This window comes from Drosophila virilis, chromosome 2 (genome assembly GCF_030788295.1).
Source record: "Drosophila virilis strain 15010-1051.87 chromosome 2, Dvir_AGI_RSII-ME, whole genome shotgun sequence".
Classification (NCBI taxonomy): domain Eukaryota; kingdom Metazoa; phylum Arthropoda; class Insecta; order Diptera; family Drosophilidae; genus Drosophila; species Drosophila virilis.
In genome coordinates, this window is record NC_091544.1 from 18,251,382 (window position 1) to 18,271,095 (window position 19,714).

Below are 19,714 nucleotides of genomic sequence, written 5' to 3' on the forward strand. Positions count from 1 at the left end.
TTGTTTGTCAGACACTGCTCAACACTGATTTCACGCGCAGCTAACTTAACATCATTTGTAAGCAAATTTCTGCAGAGTTTTAATCGAAATTCACCGCATTTATTTGCTAGTGCCCGAAAAAATAGTATATCAATAACAGCAACCGCAAATAGGGCGGCAAATAGTTAAGTTCACTTTATTTAACATCAAGAAATACGCTTCGAGACAGTTCAACGTAACAAAATGTGAGTAGCGGCGCTGCCAAAAGTTGCCTTGTCATACTACCGAATTACAACAACAACAACATCAACAAAAATTCTATAACTATAATATATTTTTCGATTTTGCAGCTAAACATGGATAACTATTTGTTTGATGGCGGTCGCATTACAAAAATGGAGGTGGATTATGAGCCCGCCTGTGATGAGAAAATTCCCCTAGCCAAGGAGCTGGCCAAAAAAAATCCTGACGCCTTTCATGAAGCCATCGAAATTATGCTTCAGCTGGAGAAACAAACACGTCTGGGCGCTGATATGGTATCTTGTTCACGTGTGCTTGTGGCCATCTGCCAGATATGCCTCCAGACAAGCAACTGGAATGCATTGAACGAGTACGTCTCACTGCTAGTGCGTCGCCGTTCGCAACTTAAGCAGGCCGTGGTCAAGATGATTCAGGAATGCTGCACATATGTGGACAAAACGCCCGATAAGGAGAGCAAGCTGAAGCTGATAGATACGCTGCGTTCCGTTACCGAAGGCAAAATATACGTAGAAATTGAACGTGCACGCTTAACTAAAATCTTGGCGGACATTAAGGAAGCCGATGGCGATGTGGTTGGTGCTGCAGCGGTCATGGAAGAGCTGCAAGTGGAGACCTATGGCTCCATGGACAAGCGTGAGAAGGTCGAGCTCATATTGGAGCAAATGCGTCTGTGTCTCTTGAAGGAGGATTACGTGTCCACTCAGATAATTTCCAAGAAAATAAGCATAAAATTCTTTGATGATCCGGCACAACATGATCTCAAGTTAAAATTCTATAACCTGATGATACAACTTAATCGAGACACATCCTTCTTAAATACATCGCGTCATTATCAAGCTATTGCAGAGCCGCCGCGAAAAAAGGCCCCAGAAACCGATGAGTCATCCACTGGAGATGAGAAGAAAAAGAGTGAGGATAAAAAAACAAAAGAAGAGGATGATAAGAAGTCGGAACCCGCTACTGCACTAGAGCCTGAGATAGAACTGACAGATGCCCAGAAAAAGGAGCTTACAGATAAGCTGGTCTGCGCTGTGATTTACTGCGTATTGGCCCCCTATGACAACGAGCAGAGCGATATGATGGCGCATCTATCAAAGAACAAGAAACTGGAGGATGTTCCCGCCTATAAGTAAAACATTCATGCCATATGCCCAATTCATATGACTTAATTATTCTCGTATTTTAACAGGGAAATACTGCGTCTGTTCATGTCAAAGGAGCTTATAAACTTCGATACGTTTAATGCAGATTTTGGCATGATTCTGGCCGAAAACGATATGTTCAAGGATAACACCAAGCATGGCAAGAAGTGCATCACTGAGCTGAAAGACCGCTTGATAGAACACGTAAGTTTTAGACAAAGTACTTAAATAAATTAATTCTAATTTAAACATTTTTGTTAAGAATATACGCATCATAGCGATGTATTATTCCCGATTGCACTTGACACGTATGAGTGAGCTGCTAAATTTGCCCACAAATCGCTGTGAGGAGTATCTGTCCAAGTTGGCCAACAGTGATACAATACGTGTTAAGATCGATAGGCCTGCTGGCATTGTATATTTTACAACAAAGAAGAGTGCTTCGGATATATTGAACAACTGGGCAACCGATGTGAATCAGCTGATGTCCCTGGTCAACAAAACCTGTCATTTGATCAACAAGGAAGAATGCGTCTACTCAGTTATGTGTGCTGTCGAGGATTAGTAGCATTTTAGGTTTATTGTGTTTTCTTATTGAAACGTCTGCCCATATACATACACTTATTGTAATACTAACCAACTACAAATTTATTATTTTGCAAAAGTTTGTATTCATTGAATGAACTACAATAATTAAAACCAAACTCAACATACACATTGCAAGGTGTGTTCTTTCGATAATTTAAATGCTTGCAACGATTATTCTCCACATTTGGTATCGGTTTGCCGGCATTAACCTGATGACTATCGACATATATCGATCAATCAATAAAAATGCAACTACTACAACCCTAGTTGACCTTTTGGTATTTTGTTTGCTACTAGCTAGCAAGAAGAAGAAAAAGCCTTTAGTATCGATTTCTATTTTGCCTGCATATTAAAACGAATTAATTTCTTGAAATTATAAAAATGCCAAAGGCTGACTGTAAATACTGGGACAAATGCTACCAGCGTAATGAAGCCCATCTAGAAAAATATAATCACCCACCAAAGCAAACTGAAGCGCCAAAAATGGCGCCAAAACGCAAAGCAACTGACACGGAGGAAGACAAAGGTAGTCCGAACACAATCGGCAGCATGGAAACACCGGAGGTAGATGCGGAAGAGCCTGTTGGCAACTATGAGTCGGAGACGGCGAAGCTGCAGAAGGAGGCAATGAACAATATTGCCGGCAAAAATTTTATGGAAATACTGGAAAAGCGCATACGTTTGTCGGTGCAACAGGAGTATGATAGTCTTTGTGAGAGCAATGAATTTATAAGACATAAATTTCTAGTGGAAATGCCAGAAGACTTCTATGAATTCTGGAAATTCATAAACACGCTTAAGAAGGATACCACCAAAGCGGCTGCACTGCAGCACATAGAAACGGTGTTCCAGCTAGAGCTTGTGGGTCCATTTGAATTTCTGGCTGGTAAATTCCATAAGGCAAAAATCGGTGAACCGGGCGATTACCTGCGGCACTGGCGCTTCTATTATGATCCACCCGAATTCCAAACAGTTTTTGTGCGTCAAGGCACGGGCATACACTACGGTTACTGGCGCGATGTACCACAGGACAAGGAGCGCCTGATGTTGGCGCGCAATGACGCCACAAGCAGCTGTGAGTTTCAATTTGTGGCTGGCAACATATTTGATGCGTTTCTCCACTACTTGCAACATGACTATGTGGGTACACCATTTACAGCAGCCCAAGTCGCTGCCACCAAGAAAGCGGTGAAGCAGTACATCAGTGATAACTCGCTGGAATTGGCCCAGCTCGACAGCTTAAAGAATGAGCGCGATAAGCGGGTGCTGGCCAAAACGTTTCATCGGGCTGGCATTGTGGTGCCCTATGAGCGCAAGTCTCAGCAGGGGTATCGGCCGCTAATGGTTAGCGATGCAGAGCTAAAGAAAATCTTGGCTCTATTTGAACGTAAAGATCTCAAAGATGACAGCGATAATGCCAAGCAGGCTGTGTTGGAGAAATTACAGCCGGTCGCCAATGCAGCTAATATTGCTATGGATGAATGCGATTTTGGCACAGCCTTAGAGTTGGGCCTCGACTTGTTTAGCAGTGGTCACAAGGAGCTGCATATGCTGATCTCTTCGCTGCTCGTGCCCGCATATTCGCTGCTCTCACGACCACAATTCATAGCCATTGCCAAGGCGCACCTGGATCAGCGCAGCAAGGAGATCAATTTGAGCATATTTGAAGTATTAAAATAAGTTAAATTTCATTACAAATGAATTGTGTGGTTTTTTTCTTGCAACCGCAACCTTTAATTAAAATATAAACAGCCACCTTAGCTTATGTTAACTATTTTTACATATACAAGTAGGAGGTATCCTTGGCTGGTGGAATATAGCGTTCGGTGCACGGTACGCCAAGCTTCTGCATCAGCTTGAGCACTGGCTGAGCAGCAATTACATCCAATGGCAGCTTGTCAGTGTAAATAACATAAGAGCTGGCCGGCAACTCCATCTGATTGCGCCAGCTCGCAACTAAAGGAAGCAAAGTAATGTATACATTAATATACAAGCTGATATGGGTGGGCTTTGTTCGTTAAGGTTTTGTTTTCCTGAAAACTTACTGCCTGCTGCTACGCCAGCTATAAAGTTGGGTGCCTCGAGCTCGGTCACAGCTTTATCGTCTCCTTTGCCCCCCACGCTATGCACTATGGCCACGTGCCCACTGTATCTGCCAATCACCTCACTTTTGTATTCTATCTTGGGCTTTATGGTGATGGTCAGCACGCGTTTAGCCAACTGTGCATAAGGTATAAGCAGCTCAGTGACTTCGCCACTGCTAGTCAGATCCTCTTCCAGTGCGGCCAGCAATTGTCCCTTTGAAGCGTTCCAGTGCAAAGATGAAGTTTTTGCTGGTATATCGCAAATGGGTTTTGCATCCTGGAGCAGCGCACCACTGCAGAATTCTTTAATGTGCGGTCCTTCGACGAGTACGAACAGGTCGCTGGCGAATGGTGATTCGTCCGCACCAACAGCAAATTTCAGCTGCGACCTGTTGAAATATTATTTTCTATTGGAGAAGGCACGTTACAAACAAAAACTGCACTCTCACTTTGTGGCCGGCTCAATGCTATCGAATTCGTCTTCCTCGCAATCATCCCAGAAGGCCCGGGAAGAGGGTATGTTTACTTCACCAAAGCCCGGACAGCTCATTGTGTGTTGTATGGAAAAAGGTCTTTATTGAAAAACAAGAAAACGTAGCCGCTTGTGTTAATTTGTTCAAGTCATTTTCAAAAGTATCGAGTGGAATACCTTGATGCTGCTCTTCAATAGTATTTTAAAGTAGCAAGTCACAGTACTGTTATAACAGACACCGCTTTTGTTTTATTTATTAGCTTCATTTATAATTTTTTAACGATTGCTCTTTATATCAATATCGGACTTATCAAATTTACATTTTACTAACACATGTTAGGTATAATTTTGATAATCACGCAAAAACTTCTGATATTTAAAAGTGTTTGTCACTGTCCCATGAAACCGATAGTATCGCTCACAACTTGAATCGAGTATAATCGGTGCTGCCATACCAACACGTAAGGCGATAATTTACGTTAGCAAACGTTGTTATCGATGCTTTTTACGTCCTTACTGGAAGTTCGCACAAATTGATTTTTCTCCTAAAATAACAATAGCGCCACTGTAGTGGGAACAACTACTTATACGACAAACTAAACCAAGCGAGCAGTTTAAAAAAGACGACTAACGAAAATGACAACAATGCAGGTTGACCAGGTAATTGTGATTCCATTGAATTATTGTAACTACACATACGCAACAAATTCCGCCATCATGAAAAAAAAACCCAAAACTGCATTAAATTACAGAAACGTGCTCTAATCAAGCTAAAGCACGACCTGGAACCATTCCGCAATGCCATTGTGGGTGCCTACGGCGTTCTTACATGGGAAAAGCAATACTATGCCGGCGTCGTCTTTGGCGCCATCAGTATCATGTATCTGTTGCTATGGTACATGGATCTATCTTTTATAACACTATTCTCTTTGTTGGCTTTATTGGCGTTCTTTATGGACTTTGTTATTCCAATGCTGTCGCGTTTGGTTTCCAGCGGGGACAAATGGGATGGTGAGCAAGAGGCCAAGTTTGAGGAAGTTTGCGGACAGCTATATAGCATTAAGTCAGGTATTGTCGAATGGTATGATTACCTGTTCAAGGAGCGCAAGCCAACAATGGTAAGTATAAACATATAAAACAATGACAGCTGTATGGATACAACCTTTTCCTGATTTCAATAGGTTGTGATCATAATAAGCATCGGCTTGTTGGCTCTGGCCTGGATTGGTGCTATCATAAACAATCTATTGCTCATGTATTGTGCAACTGTGCTAGTGGCCATGTGGCCGGGCTTGAATGAAAAGGATGTGTTCAAGGGCCTCACCCAGAAAGTCTCTAAAATAATCAATGAAAAAATTCAATATGGCAAAAAGAAACTACAGTAGATGGTTAATTATTTATTAAATTATATTATGGATTACTAAATAAAACTCATCAGGCACACACACAATCCATCACATTCGACCAAAAATGCATATATATTTATAACTAAGTCATTTACTTGCCATCTCGTACACCCTTATCAATAAATTTAGTCTATCATAAAAGCTAAGTATACTTTGCGCATAATGAAAGTATTATCATTCACATAAATAGCTAAAAACAATGATTTAAACATAAGATATTTTGGAAACCTATACATAGCTGCATTTCTAACTTTAAGTTTGTATGGGCCCTCGAAGATTCTCAAAGAAAAGACATTTTTGTGATTATTTGTGAGTTAATTGAAATTTAATGTAATCCTGCATAGGTATGCACGCTTAGGCGTCTAATAATGATACATAAATGTTTAAAATAAAGTTTTGAAGTGAATCAACAATTGAGTCACCCGACTTCTTTCATTGTACTACCTGGCACGACACTCGCGTGATCGTGAGCGTGTGCGGGAACGTGCATGTTTACTTTTCTTCGTCTTCTTTTTGTGCTTACTTGGATGACGACGTCGCGCACGTTCATCTGCGCTGCTGTCGCTGTCCTCACTGCTGATCGAGGAGCGATTTTGCCGATGCGATTTACCTTTTGTTTTCTTTGACTTCCTTTTCTTGGATTTGTTTCGGCTGCTGCCACTTTTGGACTTTTTGTTTTTGCGCTCGTATGCCGAATCGGAATCACTTTCTGTTGATTCACCCGTATCCTCGGCTTCGTCAGAGCTGCTTTGCTGTCGCCGCCGACTGCTCAATTTTGATGAACTGCTGCTGGGGCGTGAATCTTGACCATGTTCATGGTAACGACTACTGCTTCTGCTTTCATCTCTGGCCCGCTCTTCCGCCTTGTAAGGTTTGCGTTCCTCTCGCCTATATGATGTGCTGCACTCTTCTTTGTAGTCTCTGCTCTCAGCTCGTCGTTCTTCAGGCTTGACACTGCGCTGCTCGATTTTATATGGCTTCCGTTCTTCGTCCTTTGCTCTATGCAATCTGCGCTCCTCCTCACGTTGTCTTTCCCGACGTTCTGTTTTGACACTAGCTCGCTCCGTTGACTTTTCCCGCTTGATAATTATTTGGCCATGCTCGTTTTCCTGCTTCTTAAACTCCTCGTACTTGGCCGTATCTGTAAGCAATTGCAACTATTATTTACCTTTCACTTAGTCTGCTCTTTAAATATTTCTGGTTGCCACTTACTTATGCACTTGCCATACTGCGAGTACTCTTTGCGCGAGACGGGTTGGCAGAGAAACTCATTGAATGCCTCCTTGGCACCTCCAATGGCCATTTTAACAATCACACGGCCCGCATGATCGTCAAAACCCTCGATTTGTCCATACTGATCTTTCTGCTTGCCACCCAATATTCGTACAAATGCTTGCTTCTTGATTTCCAACACTTCATTTTTATCCGGCTGCACCAACAGTGCCTTTGGCTTCAAGGCCTTGTCAGCGCCTAGGCCCATGCCTTTGGGTCGCAAAAATGGCGCCTCGTCCACTGGAGCAGCACCCTTTTTTTTTGGTGGCGGATCCACCCATCCCATGCCGCGCAGCATTGCAAGACCAAACTTTTCTATTGGTATAGAATCATAGTCATCTAAGGTTGCCTCCTTGGCACCATCCAGCGGAAGTTCATCAGCTTTCAGCGCCGGCAACACAAGCATTTCACCATCCACAATTTCGTTGCCGTTAGCGAGTGCGGCGGCGATTAGCTCACGAGCGGCGCGTTGTTCTAAGTTGGCGCTTTCACTATTAGCTGTTACTTCTGCTATGGACTGTGGCTCGACACAGGATTCCTCGGGCTCTACATCATCTTCACCCAGCAGCACAGCGCGTCTTTTCATAAGACTTGCCAGCGCTGTGGATGTTTTCTGACTAGTTGGCATTTGTATGACCAGCTTCGCAGCTTCTTGTTTTTCACTAGTAGCATAGAAAATATAATAAGCTTGTTATTCTATCAGGAAAAGTGTTAACTTACGTGACCAGTCTTATTTCCTTGCCTTCGAGGCATTTTATAAGCTCAACTTTGTTTTCTTCTTTTGGCAATTTGCTGGGCAATATATTTGGCTTCTTGGCCACCTTGCTAAAGCCAAAAGATATCTTTTTGGCGTCCATTGGACAGTTTTTGACTAAAATGCCGCTGGAAAACGTTTATAAACAAAAACGCAACAGCTGTGGTCAGAGAGTTGCCAGAGCGCGTAAGGTTATCGATTAATTTCCGATATCGAGTCTGATCATTTTCGATAGCGCTGCCAATTAAATAAATTACAATTCCTTGCATTTAATATTTATATTATACAGTATTTACGTGAGCAATTTCAAAAACAACAATTATAAAGTAAAGCTTTAATTAATTGGCAATAACAATTCATGTTATCGAATCTTCTCGAATCGTGTGTCAGCGTTTCTAACCTCAAAAACAAACGTCACTCATTCTCTTTCAAACAGCGGCAACAGCGGAACGCGAGGCACGAGTTCTTTCATTTTCGCATAGAAATTAATTAAAAACAGCTATAAATATGTTTGGTGGACAACAACCAATACTCGTGTTGAGTAAGTATTAAATTTTACATTGATGTGAGACATTTTATCAACTTATTCCTATCGTGTAGGTCAAAACACAAAAAGAGAATCGGGCCGCAAAGTGCAGTTGGAAAACATCCAAGCCGGAAAGGTATGTGTGTGCGTGTGACTGCGCTAGTGTGTGCGTGTGTGTAACGCTTGTGACTCACATGTCTCTTGCGTCTTTCGTGCAATTGTGACCATCTGTTTACAAGATTGTAATTTTGTTGTCCCTTTCAGGCTATTGCTGATGTGATACGCACATGCTTGGGCCCCCAGGCCATGCTAAAAATGCTTATGGATCCAATGGGCGGCATTGTGATGACCAACGATGGCAATGCGATTTTGCGAGAGATTACTGTGCAGCATCCGGCAGCCAAGAGCATGATTGAGATTGCACGCACACAAGACGAGGAGGTTGGCGATGGCACCACCTCTGTCATTGTACTGGCCGGCGAGATGCTTGCTGCTGCCGAGCCATTCTTGCAACAGCAAATACATCCGACAGTGATCATTCGGGCTTATCGTGAAGCCCTCGAGGATATTGTTAATCATTTGCAGTCCGATTTGAGTGTGCAGCTGGATGTTAATGATAAGGCCAAAATGGCTGATGTGGTAAAGGCCTGCGTCGGCACCAAATTCATTGGTAAGTGGTCTGACATGGCTGTCAAGATTGCCTTGGATGCTGTTGAGACTGTTACGTTGAATGAGAATGGACGCTTGGAGGTGGATATTAAGCGGTAGGTGTTTGAGGAAAAGGAATCTGGTCTGATAATTAATTTAATATTATAATATGTGTAGCTATGCTAAGGTAGAGAAGATTCCCGGTGGCGCTATTGAAGAATCATGTGTGCTGAAGGGCGTTATGCTTAACAAGGATGTGACGCATCCCAAAATGCGTCGCTACATTGAAAATCCACGCATTGTGCTGTTGGATTGCTCGTTGGAGTACAAAAAGGGCGAGAGCCAGACAAATGTAGAGATCATTGGCGAGCAGGACTTTACGCGCATGCTGCAAATTGAAGAGGAGTTTGTGCAGCGCGTTTGCGCTGATATAATTGCAGTCAAGCCGGATCTAGTGTTTACCGAGAAGGGTGTCTCTGATCTGGCACAACATTATTTGCTTAAAGCGGGCATCACGGCTATCCGACGCCTACGCAAAACGGACAATTTGCGTATTGCACGCGCCTGCGGTGCAACCATTGTGAATCGCACTGAGGAGCTGACAGAAAAGGATGTGGGCACTGGTGCCGGACTTTTCGAGATCAAGAAAATCGGCGACGAGTATTTCACGTTTGTCACACAGTGCAAGGATCCCAAGGCCTGTACCATACTGCTGCGCGGCGCCAGTAAGGACATCCTAAATGAAACGGAGCGTAATCTTCAGGATGCCCTGCATGTGGCACGGAATCTTGTGCTGGAGCCACGTCTTGTGGCAGGCGGCGGCGCCGTCGAAATGGCTGCCTCCCAGCTGTTGACACGTAAGCAGGTCAAGGGACCCTACACAGCCGTGGCTCACGCGCTGGAGATCATACCACGCACACTGGCCCAGAACTGCGGAGCAAATACCATACGTGCCCTCACCGCTCTACGTGCCAAGCACGCTTCACACACTGGCGCCGGCGTCTGTGCCTGGGGCATTGATGGTGAATCTGGCGAAATTGTCGACATGAATGTGAAGAACATTTGGGAGCCGCTTGCCGTCAAGCTGCAAACCTACAAAACTGCTGTGGAGACAGCTATTCTGCTGCTGCGCATTGATGATATTGTGTCTGGATCAAAGAAGCGCGGCGGCAACGAACCAACCAACCCGGCAGCCATGGCTCAGGGCCAAGAGTAGGCAAAGAACAACAAATACATGTGTATTAATAATGCTTAATATCTTAATACTTAATTTAACACACAAACCACCAAAACAAAACACACGCACACCACACTACAAATGTCTAACATTTCGCCAGCTCCCTCACATACAAAATTATTGTTGCATTTGCTCTCATTAACAGTACACAAATATAAACGAAAATAAAACACGATTTATTCATGTAATACCTTGATTCTCTAAGCTTACCCAACAATTTCGCGGGAACTATAATTAAAGAAGCTAGTCGAGCTGGTTATTGCTTGTTTAGTATGTCTTGAAAAACATAAAAGGTTTATAGAAAACATATACCCTTTTTTCAATGGGTTCAGGGTATTAGAACTTTAACTGACGTTGCTATGCATGTTCCATATACGGTAAAATGGTCATGACCGGTCGAACCCAGCATATGTACAGCAAAGCTGGATAAAATGGAAAGTTTAAAGTAAAACTCGCTGCAAAAACATTATTTGTATATATATATAGTGGAGTGTAGTTTGTAGTATATGGGGCCATTCCACAATCAAAAATTCAGAGTCCTTATAAAAATTATTTGTAGTTTCTCTTTATTTTTTATCGTATAAGCGGTCATCCATTAGCTTCAATACCTCCAAGCCAATGGATGTGAATTGTGGTTGTAAGTAACGTGCAAACAGTTCTAAGCAGTTCGGCTCCACTTGATCTCTTTCCAGCTGTAAATATTGACGCATCCAGTCCAGTAGTGGCGGTTTGTGGGAGTGCACAATGCTGGGCACGCTAAGCAGCAGTTCCGTTTGCGTCAGGTCTGTGGCATATGCCCCATTGCTCTGGACATGGCATGCCAAATAGAGTACCTCATAGGGCTGCTTTTGTGAGGCATCCTCTTCGTTCAAGTCGCTGATGAGTTGATGCGCCGTATTTAGCTTGTACCAGCGCAGTTTATGTAGCAAACGTAGTTGCCAACGTGGCAGAAGCTGTGTTTCCAGCGCCTGTTGATGCAGGTTTGAGTTCGTGCACCAAATGGCAACTAAGGTGCGTTCATGCGTGAGTTGTCCAAGCGGCAGCATTGCTAGCTGGTCGTTATCCATCATGGTATAGCCCAACTCCTGCTTGACGCGCTTCAGGCGGCGTATATATTTGTTACGCCAAGGTGGGTCAATCACGATTAAATCATAGCTTGGCCGAAGCTGCGGCAACAACGCTCTTAGCTGATCCACATTGTGGTTGTAAAAGCAGGCTGCGTGTGGTATAATAAAAGTGCTTGCCGGAGTTTGGAACGTTTGAAATTTACCAGTCGTATTGCTTCCATGCAGCTGGGGAAGTCCGTACTCATCTTCCCAGTAGCGCGGCAGAGTTCTGACTGCATCCACTTTTGCTTCTGGCAACAGCTCAAGGTACTCATTAATGTTGTCCACTGCTGCATTCTTCGCTGTTTCGCTTAATTTGCATTTGCGTTTGCGTTTTCGTTGGTTTTGTGGTGGCTGTTGACTTGTTTTTGGTTGAAATTGAAACAGCTGCGACTTTAGTTCATATGTCTCACTGTTAGGCACTGCAGAGCCGTAGGCTTTATTTATAAGTTGCCTATGATCAAGTAAAAGCGCGTGTTTTTCGTTTTGTTTTGATAGCTGCAACTTTTGCATGTTGACCGTCTTAACATAGCGATGTATCGATAAAGTGTTATCGATGATATTTGCTGTTAAAGTAACATTGATGCATAAATGCATGCAAACATTTGAACATCTTTCTTTTATACATACATTTAGCTGACCTTCAATATTTCAGCCTTAAACTCTTTAAATTTGATTTAAACCTGGCTTAATCGACTCAACTGTTGTTTCTGGGCAAGCATAAGCATATCATGGTAAACATAATAATAGTATTAATAACAATGACGATATAACTTAATATTTTCTTCTTTGAAATAGTTTTGCATTTTCTTAAGCAACTCTGCGTGCAGCCTGCGCATTGCGCTTCGGTCATAGAAGTTAAGTTCTTCCCCGGCATGCTCTGCAACATGTAGAAGCATTCTCCCAATGCCTATGCTTGTATGGTAGCAGCGTATGGGATTATGTTTTTCGTAACGTGGTAGCAGAAACATTGCAGGAGTGTCTTCGAAATTAAACTTTTTGGGGGCCTTATTTGTATGTATATTCATTTTGAATATATTTACTTGTTCCTGTTGCATTCTGGCAGCCAGTCGCTCTAGATTATCTAGAAAACTATCGGTTTTAGCCGTTCCAAGTTTATGTGAGCTGTAAAAGCCAAGCACAATATCCGCCTGCTGCTCCCCGTAGACAAGGTCATTAAAGTTTGCCAACTCTATATCCGGTACGCGTCGCTTATCCTCAAATCTAAACTGTTGGACTAGTGAATCGGTCAATAGTTGAGTGCAGAACACACGAAGGCTTGCCAGGCTAGGCGTGCTCGGTCCATGGGCGCTGCCAAAAAAGTGCACTTCACCAGCTGCACTTACTCCAAATATCAATGGAGGCGACTGCGTGGAGAAACTACTATCATCGCGCCGAAAAGGATATTTGTTAAACAGATCAAAGACGTATGCTGCGCAAATATCATCCACAAGAAATTCTATTTGCTTGCCAAACGAATCTGGAGCTGCCACTTCATAGATCATATCTAGCCAATGCGTCAGTCCATCCATGTCGTCGGCAAACAGATGCAGCGCTATAACCATTGGACGCTTCTCCAATCTCAGCGTGTATGTATAGCTTCCCTTACCAAGACGCTTCAATCTCTTCGCATGTCGTGAGCACAACCAACTGTTGTTATTTGGCAATGTGTTCGACATGATAGCTGCGAAACACAAACTCTAACTGAGGCCAAGTGGAGGAAGCTAAATAAAATATACCGAATGACTCATTCCAGTGCTTTAACGAAATCTGATGCAATATGCCGAAGCTTTGCTATTCGACAAAGAGCGCCAAGCACCACCAATCTCTACCCAATATAAAGAGAGCACATGCGTATTTTCTCGTTATCTCTATGGTATACGGCAGACATTCTATTCGTAACTCTTGTATAGTGAAAGGGTTAATATTGAAAAGGCAGTAAGTTAACTGGTTGATTAAACGAAACCCGCTATGGAACATATACATATATAATTATTGCATTTCGTCTAGGGTCTTTTCTGGAACTCTTCGCTCGCCCTGCACATCGTATTCCCTTAATTCCGGGTTTCTTAACGATCACAACGAGTACATCTCCATTGGCAAGCAGTTTGGCCAGAATTCGTAGCTTGCAGAAATAGGAGGCGGGATAGTAGAGCATTAATAAAAAATCCTAGGTACACCACCAATTCCGTGGTGACAAATCTAAAACAGAACTGGGACTCAATACAACAGCCTCATTTGCATCCTATGTGATTATCCTGATCTATGCCTTAGAGTCAGGGTGCAACAACCAAAATCCTCCACGCTTAATGACTGATGAAGGGCACTCGTTAAATGAATATTCAATAGATAGAGATCTTTGCAATGACGGTCAAAATACTGAAAATCCATAGTTTTTAGAGCATTAATAGGTCGGAGATTAATTGACGCATAGTTCATAGTTGATGCGTTGCCCGAGCCGCCCTTATCCTAAGCAAAACCAGAATGGAACTGTTTTCAGGCAAATGAATGAAGTGAAGCTTTTAAAATATGCCAATTTTTCAATTTCAATTTCTCAACAATCGGTAGTAAAAGCTCACTAAACAGTGGGACCAAGCTTAAACAAAAATACCCTGCTTATTGCGTAGGTATAGTGTGCCAAATAATAAATACCCTTTAAAATGCATGTTTCTTAAATGTTTGTATAAAAAATGGCTGAAAATGCAAATTGCTTACTTTCCACATCAATAAAACTAGTTGCTTACGTGTGCTCGTCACAATTAAAGTTTAATAACAATAACAAATTGAAAACGGTTAGTTATATATATTTATATCCGCTTGCACAATGCAACTATGCGTTCCCCCTTTTTGTTTTGCTTAAAAAAAACTTTAAAAATACCCTGTTATTGAACCGGCGACCTCTCGCTTGTTATTCCGACGCTCAGACCCTTGACCTTAGTTGCACAGGCTTTTGAAAAGCACAATTTATGCGTCTGCGTTGCTTCAGATGTTTTGCATACCCAAAGAGAAACTTCTGTACAAATTTCGGCTTCCCAGTTTGAGTTTGGGCAAACCTTTTCATATAAACAGATAACTTAAAACTTCGGTAGAATATAAAAAAAAAATTGTTTTACTTCGGTCTAAGCTGATTATCAACATTTGTACAGAAACCACTTTGAAATTCGTATCAAGATGCATATATTCCGTACATAAAACATTTTAAATATGTGGAATGTATACAAAAAAAAAAAAGAAAAAATATATGTTGGTGTGTCCATAAATAAAACTAAACCACAGTGGCATTTCGGAATCGTCTATGCATTTGTGCATATAGTTTATAGGTTGGCGCATGGTTTAATCAGATACTTATTAACATAAAACAAACCCGTACTAAAAACGATAACTAATTAACAGAGAAACTATGCTTAGTATCATTTACAGAGTAAATTGTAAATTGCATATAAAAATAGATTCTGTGCTGTGAACTTTTTCACTACTTAGGTGCTAAATAGAAAACTGTTGCGGCGCCTACCAGAGGCGCACCTGTTTAAGCTTGTCGTAAATGCTAAAATACAAGGCCGTTGTCAGGCTTGACTTGAGCAGCGTGGGAGCAACGCCCTTGTACAGACCCCATACACCCTCCTGCCGCACAGTTAACTGAAGACAATCCCAAACGCCATTGCATTGAAGGGTACGTCCGAATGTTTGGCGATTTTGCTCAAAGCCCTGGATTTGCAGACGCTTCTTGATTAAATCAAACGGATACACAATTGTCTTGGACAGCATGCCCGATGAGGCGCCTAGCACCAAAAGCGTCCAAGTAGGCAGCTTACTACGGTCGTCCACCTCAAAGAAAGTGCACGCCGATTCACTGAACAAACGATAGGCCATAAAGTTGGTGCCCATTAAGGGCGCGATTTGCAGCAGGGCTGAGGACAAGCCACGATACATTCCACGTGGTCCCTCCTGCCGCATAATGTCCGTGATAGCACGCGTTGCATTTCTGTAAACGAATAGAAGTTTTATTATAATATAAGTTCAAATTAATTAATATTCTGTATGTTACCGATATCCTTTGCTAGTGTCTTGGGCAATCAGGCGTGTGCGTATAACATCCAAAGGTGTGGATATGATCACTGCTGCAGCGCCCGCTGCAGCGCCGCACATGAAATTTGAGAGATGCGTGTGATCCTTGAGGTAGTTGGTTTGTTTGGCTACCAAGCTAAGCTGCTCGTATGTCCAAAACTGACAGATGCCGTACATAATGCTCAACACCTGGGCAGGATTGTGACCTTTCCAAAAGGCTAACAGGCCCTCCTCGCGATAAATGGTGCGCACGGCTTGAATAATAGACGTGTATTTAGAAGACTGCAATAGCGTATCGGATTTGTGGCCTGGTAGGACCACGTTATGTTCTGTTGTCCTAAACGGTTCCACCTGCAGCTGAAAGCGTATCTTGAGCACATCCAGGGGCTGACAGGTGGAACGTGTAATAGCGGCCGCCATGCCACCGGCAACAATTTGCTGCAGTTGCTCACGTGCGCTGTGCTTGCGACGTTGACTGACCGGTGTAGATGTGGGCGGGGAACACGCTGATACGGCCCCAGTACTGCTAGTTACCGCCGGCGTCATATCGCTTGCTGTCTTTTCAACTAAGTGTATCGATGTCAATGGCTCTTTTGGTGTGGCTGTGCGTGCTGGTTTTCGTGCTGATTTCACTTTTATTACTGCGGCTGCGTCTTCAATGGCATTTCTGTAAATCATATAAACAACAACAACGGCGGCATTAATGTGCTGTTAGACAAACAAAATAGTTTTCAACTCTTTCGTTGACGCTCTACTGAAATACTATTCAAGGTGCGCCCTGGTCTCGCGTCAAGTTGTTTGCACACTCATCAAATGATTGCCAAATTAATGTGTGAAAAAAACGATGCGATGAGATGAAGATCGCTGGCCGAACTTACAAGGTGTCATGCCCAGTGGAGCGCGTGTCAGTCGTTTGTTTCACTAGGCACCTCTTCTGCCTGGTGTTGTGGTTTCTTTTTTCCTTTTGGTTTCGCTATGGTCGCATGCGCGCCAATTTTGACATAGTCTTCAATCAGACTAAATTCACAAATTCATTCATTCAGGGATGGGGCCGTCTTATCGGAGATTTCACTTTTTTTTTGTATTGTTTTTGTTTTGTTGTCTGGTTGGCAGGGCTGATGCTGCTGCCAAAACATAGATAAAGCCGTTGCATTTGGTATGCATAACAAACGAAATGCCTCACCTTAAAAATATGCCAAATATCCAAAAAAGTCGCTCGTCAATAAATTCGACTGTTCGCTGCCAGAGTGCAGTGCTAACTGTTTAGCTGCGCGGCCGCACGACCACGACGCTTCTTCATTACAAATTACAAGTAGCGGCCATGCGATTGCGTCAAAACTTTCTTTTGCCCAGCGCTAGTGTGTGTGTGTGTGTGTGTGTAATAACTGTATGTTGCCGCTCGTTGATGTAGCTGCAGTTTATGCGAAAGGCTGTACAAACCGGTTTTGAAACGCTTTTCGGCTATAACAAAACAAATTGAAAACAAAACTTGGCCTTAAGTTACGTCAAGTGCATTCCCGAAACAGCTGTTGCTGTGCGCACCAGCTGAAAAAACTGATACTGCCAGCGCTTTTTTAACGATATATCGATATATTTATTTTGGCGTTGCCACCGGACGTGCGCGCGACAATATTAATTCGAACTATATCAAAAGTACTTACATAAAATAATATAGAATACAGAATATATATAACTATTTCCAGCCAATATTACCAGAGGCATCAGCAGGTGCGCTCGGCGAGGGCTGATAGCCCGGGGGTATGCTAAAGCCGAGCACTTCAAAATTGCTGCCACCAGCAGGTACAGCTGCGTGCGATTGCACAGGATACGGTGGCGTCTTGTGAGCAGGAATTGTCGTCGGTTTTGCAACTGGCGAAACTGGATTTGGTGTGTAATGCACTGGAGCTGCTGGCGATGTGTCCTCGGCTTTCGGATAGAGACTGGGTACAGGTGATTTGGCTCCATTGGCACTTGCAGGCTGGCCATTGAACAAGTAAACCGGATAACGTGGCTTAAACGTGTTGGACTCAAAGTGTTCAGTGCACACATCCTCTTGAAAATTTGGTGGAGCTGCGGAAAGACAAAAATGCCCTAAGCACAGGTTAATAGCTAACTTAAATGTCGCTTACGCAAAGATTGATAGCTGCCATTTGTGGTCGGTGCCTGCGGCTTCTGCCCGGGTCCCTTATCGTCAGCACTGCCCAGCAATGGCACTGTGCCAATGACCAGTGGAAACTCTACCACCAGATCCCCGCCGCCATGCAAACGGAATGTTTTGGCTATGAAACGAAGCGTGTAGCTAACCCGAATCGGATCACGCTCGCTCAGTGTTGTTGGAGTTGTGGGCGGCACCAGTAGGTATTCATCAAATTGCGCCTTATTATGTTTATCCACCTCACCACAGTGCTTGTCGGCTATGCGCGCCTCCGTAGTTTTAAGCTGCTCCTTATCACCAGCTTTGCCGCGATAGGTGACATTCTTGAACAGACGCACTTTCACATCCTGGCACTGCACATCCGACTGGTTGTCTAGCACAATGCGAAACTGTATTTTCTGGCCAGGCACATAGGCGCCGTAGGAGGTGCTCACATCCATGACCATTGGCTTATTACCGCCGAATATTGAGCCCCACCAGAAGGTTTTCTCCTCAATACGCTTCAGGGGTTGCTGACCATAACAGAAGGTAATGATTAGTCTATTCCAATAGTATTTGAAATCCGATGTTAGACCTACCAAATGCTCCCGCTTCACGTTCAAATCGTTCGGCAGTATAACCGTAAAGCATTGTTTGAATATATTATTATATCGCACGGCTCGATCTATAGTCAAGGTCACCTCGTGCTTTACCTGTCCATGCGTGCCGTTAAAAGAGGTGGGCGCCTGGGGCGGTATGCTGCTTTGAAAGGGGAACACATACTTGCCCTGGGGCAGCTCCAGCTGCGACCCACCGCTCTGTCCATACACATACTTATCGCTGCTATAGTAGATCTCAGTGGCGGTGTGCGTTTCTAGAGTTTTAACTGGTTTGCCATCGGCACCGGGTTTTTCGACGCTTTCCTGCCAGCGCGTCTCCACAAAACCATTCACGGTTATATATATGGCTGTGTATGGGAACAGGAACAGTGCGAGAAAGAGAGCAGATGGAGGCTTGAGAGTAATTGGCTTAATTTAATTGTAATGTTATTAAGCTATGTACATGCCACATGTGGGCAGTCTACGGATCAAGCTGCGTTTCAGCCAAGTTCAATTGTGTTTAATTCGAATTGAATTGACATGGCCCTGACTTTTTATAGAATCATATTCTATTTGCGGACCATTATAAAACCAGTTTAAAGCATAATTATGCGTCTTTCAAGTTAATCTAAGCCAGCCACAAAAAAAATCTTAAATCTAAAACTAACCATTTTGTTGTTGTTCTAAAGCTCTAGCCTGATGTTATTTCAATTGCAAATTTCAAATAAAAAGTAAATTCGTTTGCTTACAAATCAAAGTAGAGCACAAGCCTAACTTTAATGCCCAATAATTCGAAGAAAAACTAGTTTTTTTTTTTACGCTCGCTACAATATCAAATAGCCGACCGTGTATGTGTGTGTGTGTGTGTGTGTGTGTGTAACGTATATGTGTGTGTGTGAGCATTAGCCACCGGCACAATAACAAAAGAAATACACACATAACAACGGCAGCAGCAGCAACAACAACAATGACGGCTCGAATACAAATGAAGCGTCTGCCCCAAGCACAGAGAATTTCTATACGCAATGGAATTGGATGAGGAAGGGAACGCCATGACGTCATGCCATCCACAGCCCCAACAAAATATTATTTACGTCTTGGGCTACTACACACTTACAGCGTATGGTTTTTGGGCGCTCTGTGATAAGCTCTGCTGTGCCGGATACTACCTGGCCAGCATAGTAGACGCCCAAGATACTGTCGAAGTTAAAATTCACCTTGCTGCTCATCTTTTGGGTAGACGTTATTGGGCTGTGTAGATAAATATACGTATATATGGACCTTGGTGACAGGCAGTGTCAGGATATGTGCTTTAAATGGTGGTATCTTTATTTTGTTGACTGTGGCAAGCAACGCGGAACACACACGAGGCCACGACCACGACCACTGGACGCGACAAGCTACAAATTAATACTGAAGCAGAATCCGATTAATAAATTCT

At 43.2% G+C, this 19,714-nt stretch overlaps 10 protein-coding genes across 15 annotated transcripts; 4 read left to right on the plus strand and 6 right to left on the minus strand.

Annotated features, from left to right (window-relative positions):
- Positions 1-59: 59 nt before the first annotated feature.
- Rpn5 (regulatory particle non-ATPase 5) lies at positions 60-2,097 on the plus strand. Its single transcript, XM_002053414.4, has 4 exons — positions 60-224; positions 330-1,369; positions 1,430-1,586; positions 1,645-2,097. The coding sequence occupies exons 2-4, from the start codon at positions 336-338 to the stop codon at positions 1,945-1,947; spliced, it is 1,494 nt and encodes a 497-aa protein (XP_002053450.1). The 5' UTR covers positions 60-224; positions 330-335; the 3' UTR covers positions 1,948-2,097.
- Positions 2,098-2,261: 164 nt separating this feature from the next.
- On the plus strand, positions 2,262-3,735 carry Hpf1 (Histone PARylation factor 1). The gene has a single exon (XM_002053413.4). It carries the CDS (start codon positions 2,352-2,354, stop codon positions 3,648-3,650), a length of 1,299 nt encoding a protein of 432 aa, XP_002053449.1. The 5' UTR covers positions 2,262-2,351; the 3' UTR covers positions 3,651-3,735.
- PSMG1 (Proteasome assembly chaperone 1) lies at positions 3,673-4,872 on the minus strand. Its single transcript, XM_002053412.4, has 4 exons — positions 4,704-4,872; positions 4,504-4,626; positions 4,016-4,443; positions 3,673-3,926 (listed from the first exon to the last, which is right to left on the minus strand). The coding sequence occupies exons 2-4, from the start codon at positions 4,602-4,604 to the stop codon at positions 3,748-3,750; spliced, it is 708 nt and encodes a 235-aa protein (XP_002053448.1). The 5' UTR covers positions 4,605-4,626; positions 4,704-4,872; the 3' UTR covers positions 3,673-3,747.
- Positions 4,873-4,968: 96 nt separating this feature from the next.
- Arl6IP1 (ADP-ribosylation factor-like 6 interacting protein 1) lies at positions 4,969-6,345 on the plus strand. 2 transcript variants are annotated; one of them, XM_070206770.1, is made up of 4 exons: positions 4,969-4,987; positions 5,087-5,186; positions 5,279-5,644; positions 5,708-6,345. In XM_070206770.1, the coding sequence occupies exons 2-4, from the start codon at positions 5,163-5,165 to the stop codon at positions 5,909-5,911; spliced, it is 594 nt and encodes a 197-aa protein (XP_070062871.1). In that variant the 5' UTR covers positions 4,969-4,987; positions 5,087-5,162; the 3' UTR covers positions 5,912-6,345. The 2 variants fall into 2 exon arrangements, with proteins under 2 accessions (XP_070062871.1, XP_002053447.1); XM_002053411.4 differs by lacking the exon at positions 4,969-4,987 and having other exon boundaries at positions 5,019-5,186.
- On the minus strand, positions 6,236-8,130 carry LOC6630667 (G-patch domain and KOW motifs-containing protein). Of its 2 annotated transcripts, none has more exons than XM_002053410.4 (3): positions 7,925-8,125; positions 7,145-7,866; positions 6,236-7,073 (listed from the first exon to the last, which is right to left on the minus strand). In XM_002053410.4, exons 1-3 carry the CDS (start codon positions 8,059-8,061, stop codon positions 6,373-6,375), a joined length of 1,560 nt encoding a protein of 519 aa, XP_002053446.1. In that variant the 5' UTR covers positions 8,062-8,125; the 3' UTR covers positions 6,236-6,372. The 2 variants fall into 2 exon arrangements, with proteins under 2 accessions (XP_002053446.1, XP_015027437.1); XM_015171951.3 differs by having other exon boundaries at positions 6,908-7,089; positions 7,925-8,130.
- A 212-nt stretch (positions 8,131-8,342) lies between these two features.
- Positions 8,343-10,557, plus strand: CCT3 (chaperonin containing TCP1 subunit 3). Its single transcript, XM_002053409.4, has 4 exons — positions 8,343-8,499; positions 8,559-8,620; positions 8,749-9,248; positions 9,310-10,557. The coding sequence occupies exons 1-4, from the start codon at positions 8,466-8,468 to the stop codon at positions 10,346-10,348; spliced, it is 1,635 nt and encodes a 544-aa protein (XP_002053445.1). The 5' UTR covers positions 8,343-8,465; the 3' UTR covers positions 10,349-10,557.
- Positions 10,558-10,917: 360 nt separating this feature from the next.
- Mettl4 (Methyltransferase like 4) lies at positions 10,918-12,072 on the minus strand. 3 transcript variants are annotated; one of them, XM_002053408.4, is made up of 2 exons: positions 11,640-12,072; positions 10,918-11,585 (listed from the first exon to the last, which is right to left on the minus strand). In XM_002053408.4, exons 1-2 carry the CDS (start codon positions 12,070-12,072, stop codon positions 10,936-10,938), a joined length of 1,083 nt encoding a protein of 360 aa, XP_002053444.2. In that variant the 3' UTR covers positions 10,918-10,935. The 3 variants fall into 3 exon arrangements, with proteins under 3 accessions (XP_002053444.2, XP_070062869.1, XP_070062868.1); XM_070206768.1 differs by having other exon boundaries at positions 10,918-11,556; positions 11,640-11,773; XM_070206767.1 differs by having other exon boundaries at positions 10,918-12,072.
- Positions 11,781-13,204, minus strand: LOC6630664 (uncharacterized). The gene has a single exon (XM_002053407.4). It carries the CDS (start codon positions 13,152-13,154, stop codon positions 12,228-12,230), a length of 927 nt encoding a protein of 308 aa, XP_002053443.1. The 5' UTR covers positions 13,155-13,204; the 3' UTR covers positions 11,781-12,227.
- A 1,552-nt stretch (positions 13,205-14,756) lies between these two features.
- Tpc1 (Thiamine pyrophosphate carrier protein 1) lies at positions 14,757-17,061 on the minus strand. 2 transcript variants are annotated; one of them, XM_070206769.1, is made up of 4 exons: positions 16,724-17,061; positions 16,419-16,661; positions 15,521-16,207; positions 14,757-15,457 (listed from the first exon to the last, which is right to left on the minus strand). In XM_070206769.1, the coding sequence occupies exons 3-4, from the start codon at positions 16,084-16,086 to the stop codon at positions 14,983-14,985; spliced, it is 1,041 nt and encodes a 346-aa protein (XP_070062870.1). In that variant the 5' UTR covers positions 16,087-16,207; positions 16,419-16,661; positions 16,724-17,061; the 3' UTR covers positions 14,757-14,982. The 2 variants fall into 2 exon arrangements, with proteins under 2 accessions (XP_070062870.1, XP_032290428.1); XM_032434537.2 differs by lacking the exon at positions 16,419-16,661.
- A 58-nt stretch (positions 17,062-17,119) lies between these two features.
- On the minus strand, positions 17,120-19,686 carry LOC6630662 (arrestin domain-containing protein 1). The gene is made up of 4 exons (XM_002053405.4): positions 19,391-19,686; positions 18,274-18,641; positions 17,670-18,207; positions 17,120-17,610 (listed from the first exon to the last, which is right to left on the minus strand). Exons 1-4 carry the CDS (start codon positions 19,500-19,502, stop codon positions 17,234-17,236), a joined length of 1,395 nt encoding a protein of 464 aa, XP_002053441.1. The 5' UTR covers positions 19,503-19,686; the 3' UTR covers positions 17,120-17,233.
- Between the last annotated feature and the right edge of the window lie 28 nt (positions 19,687-19,714).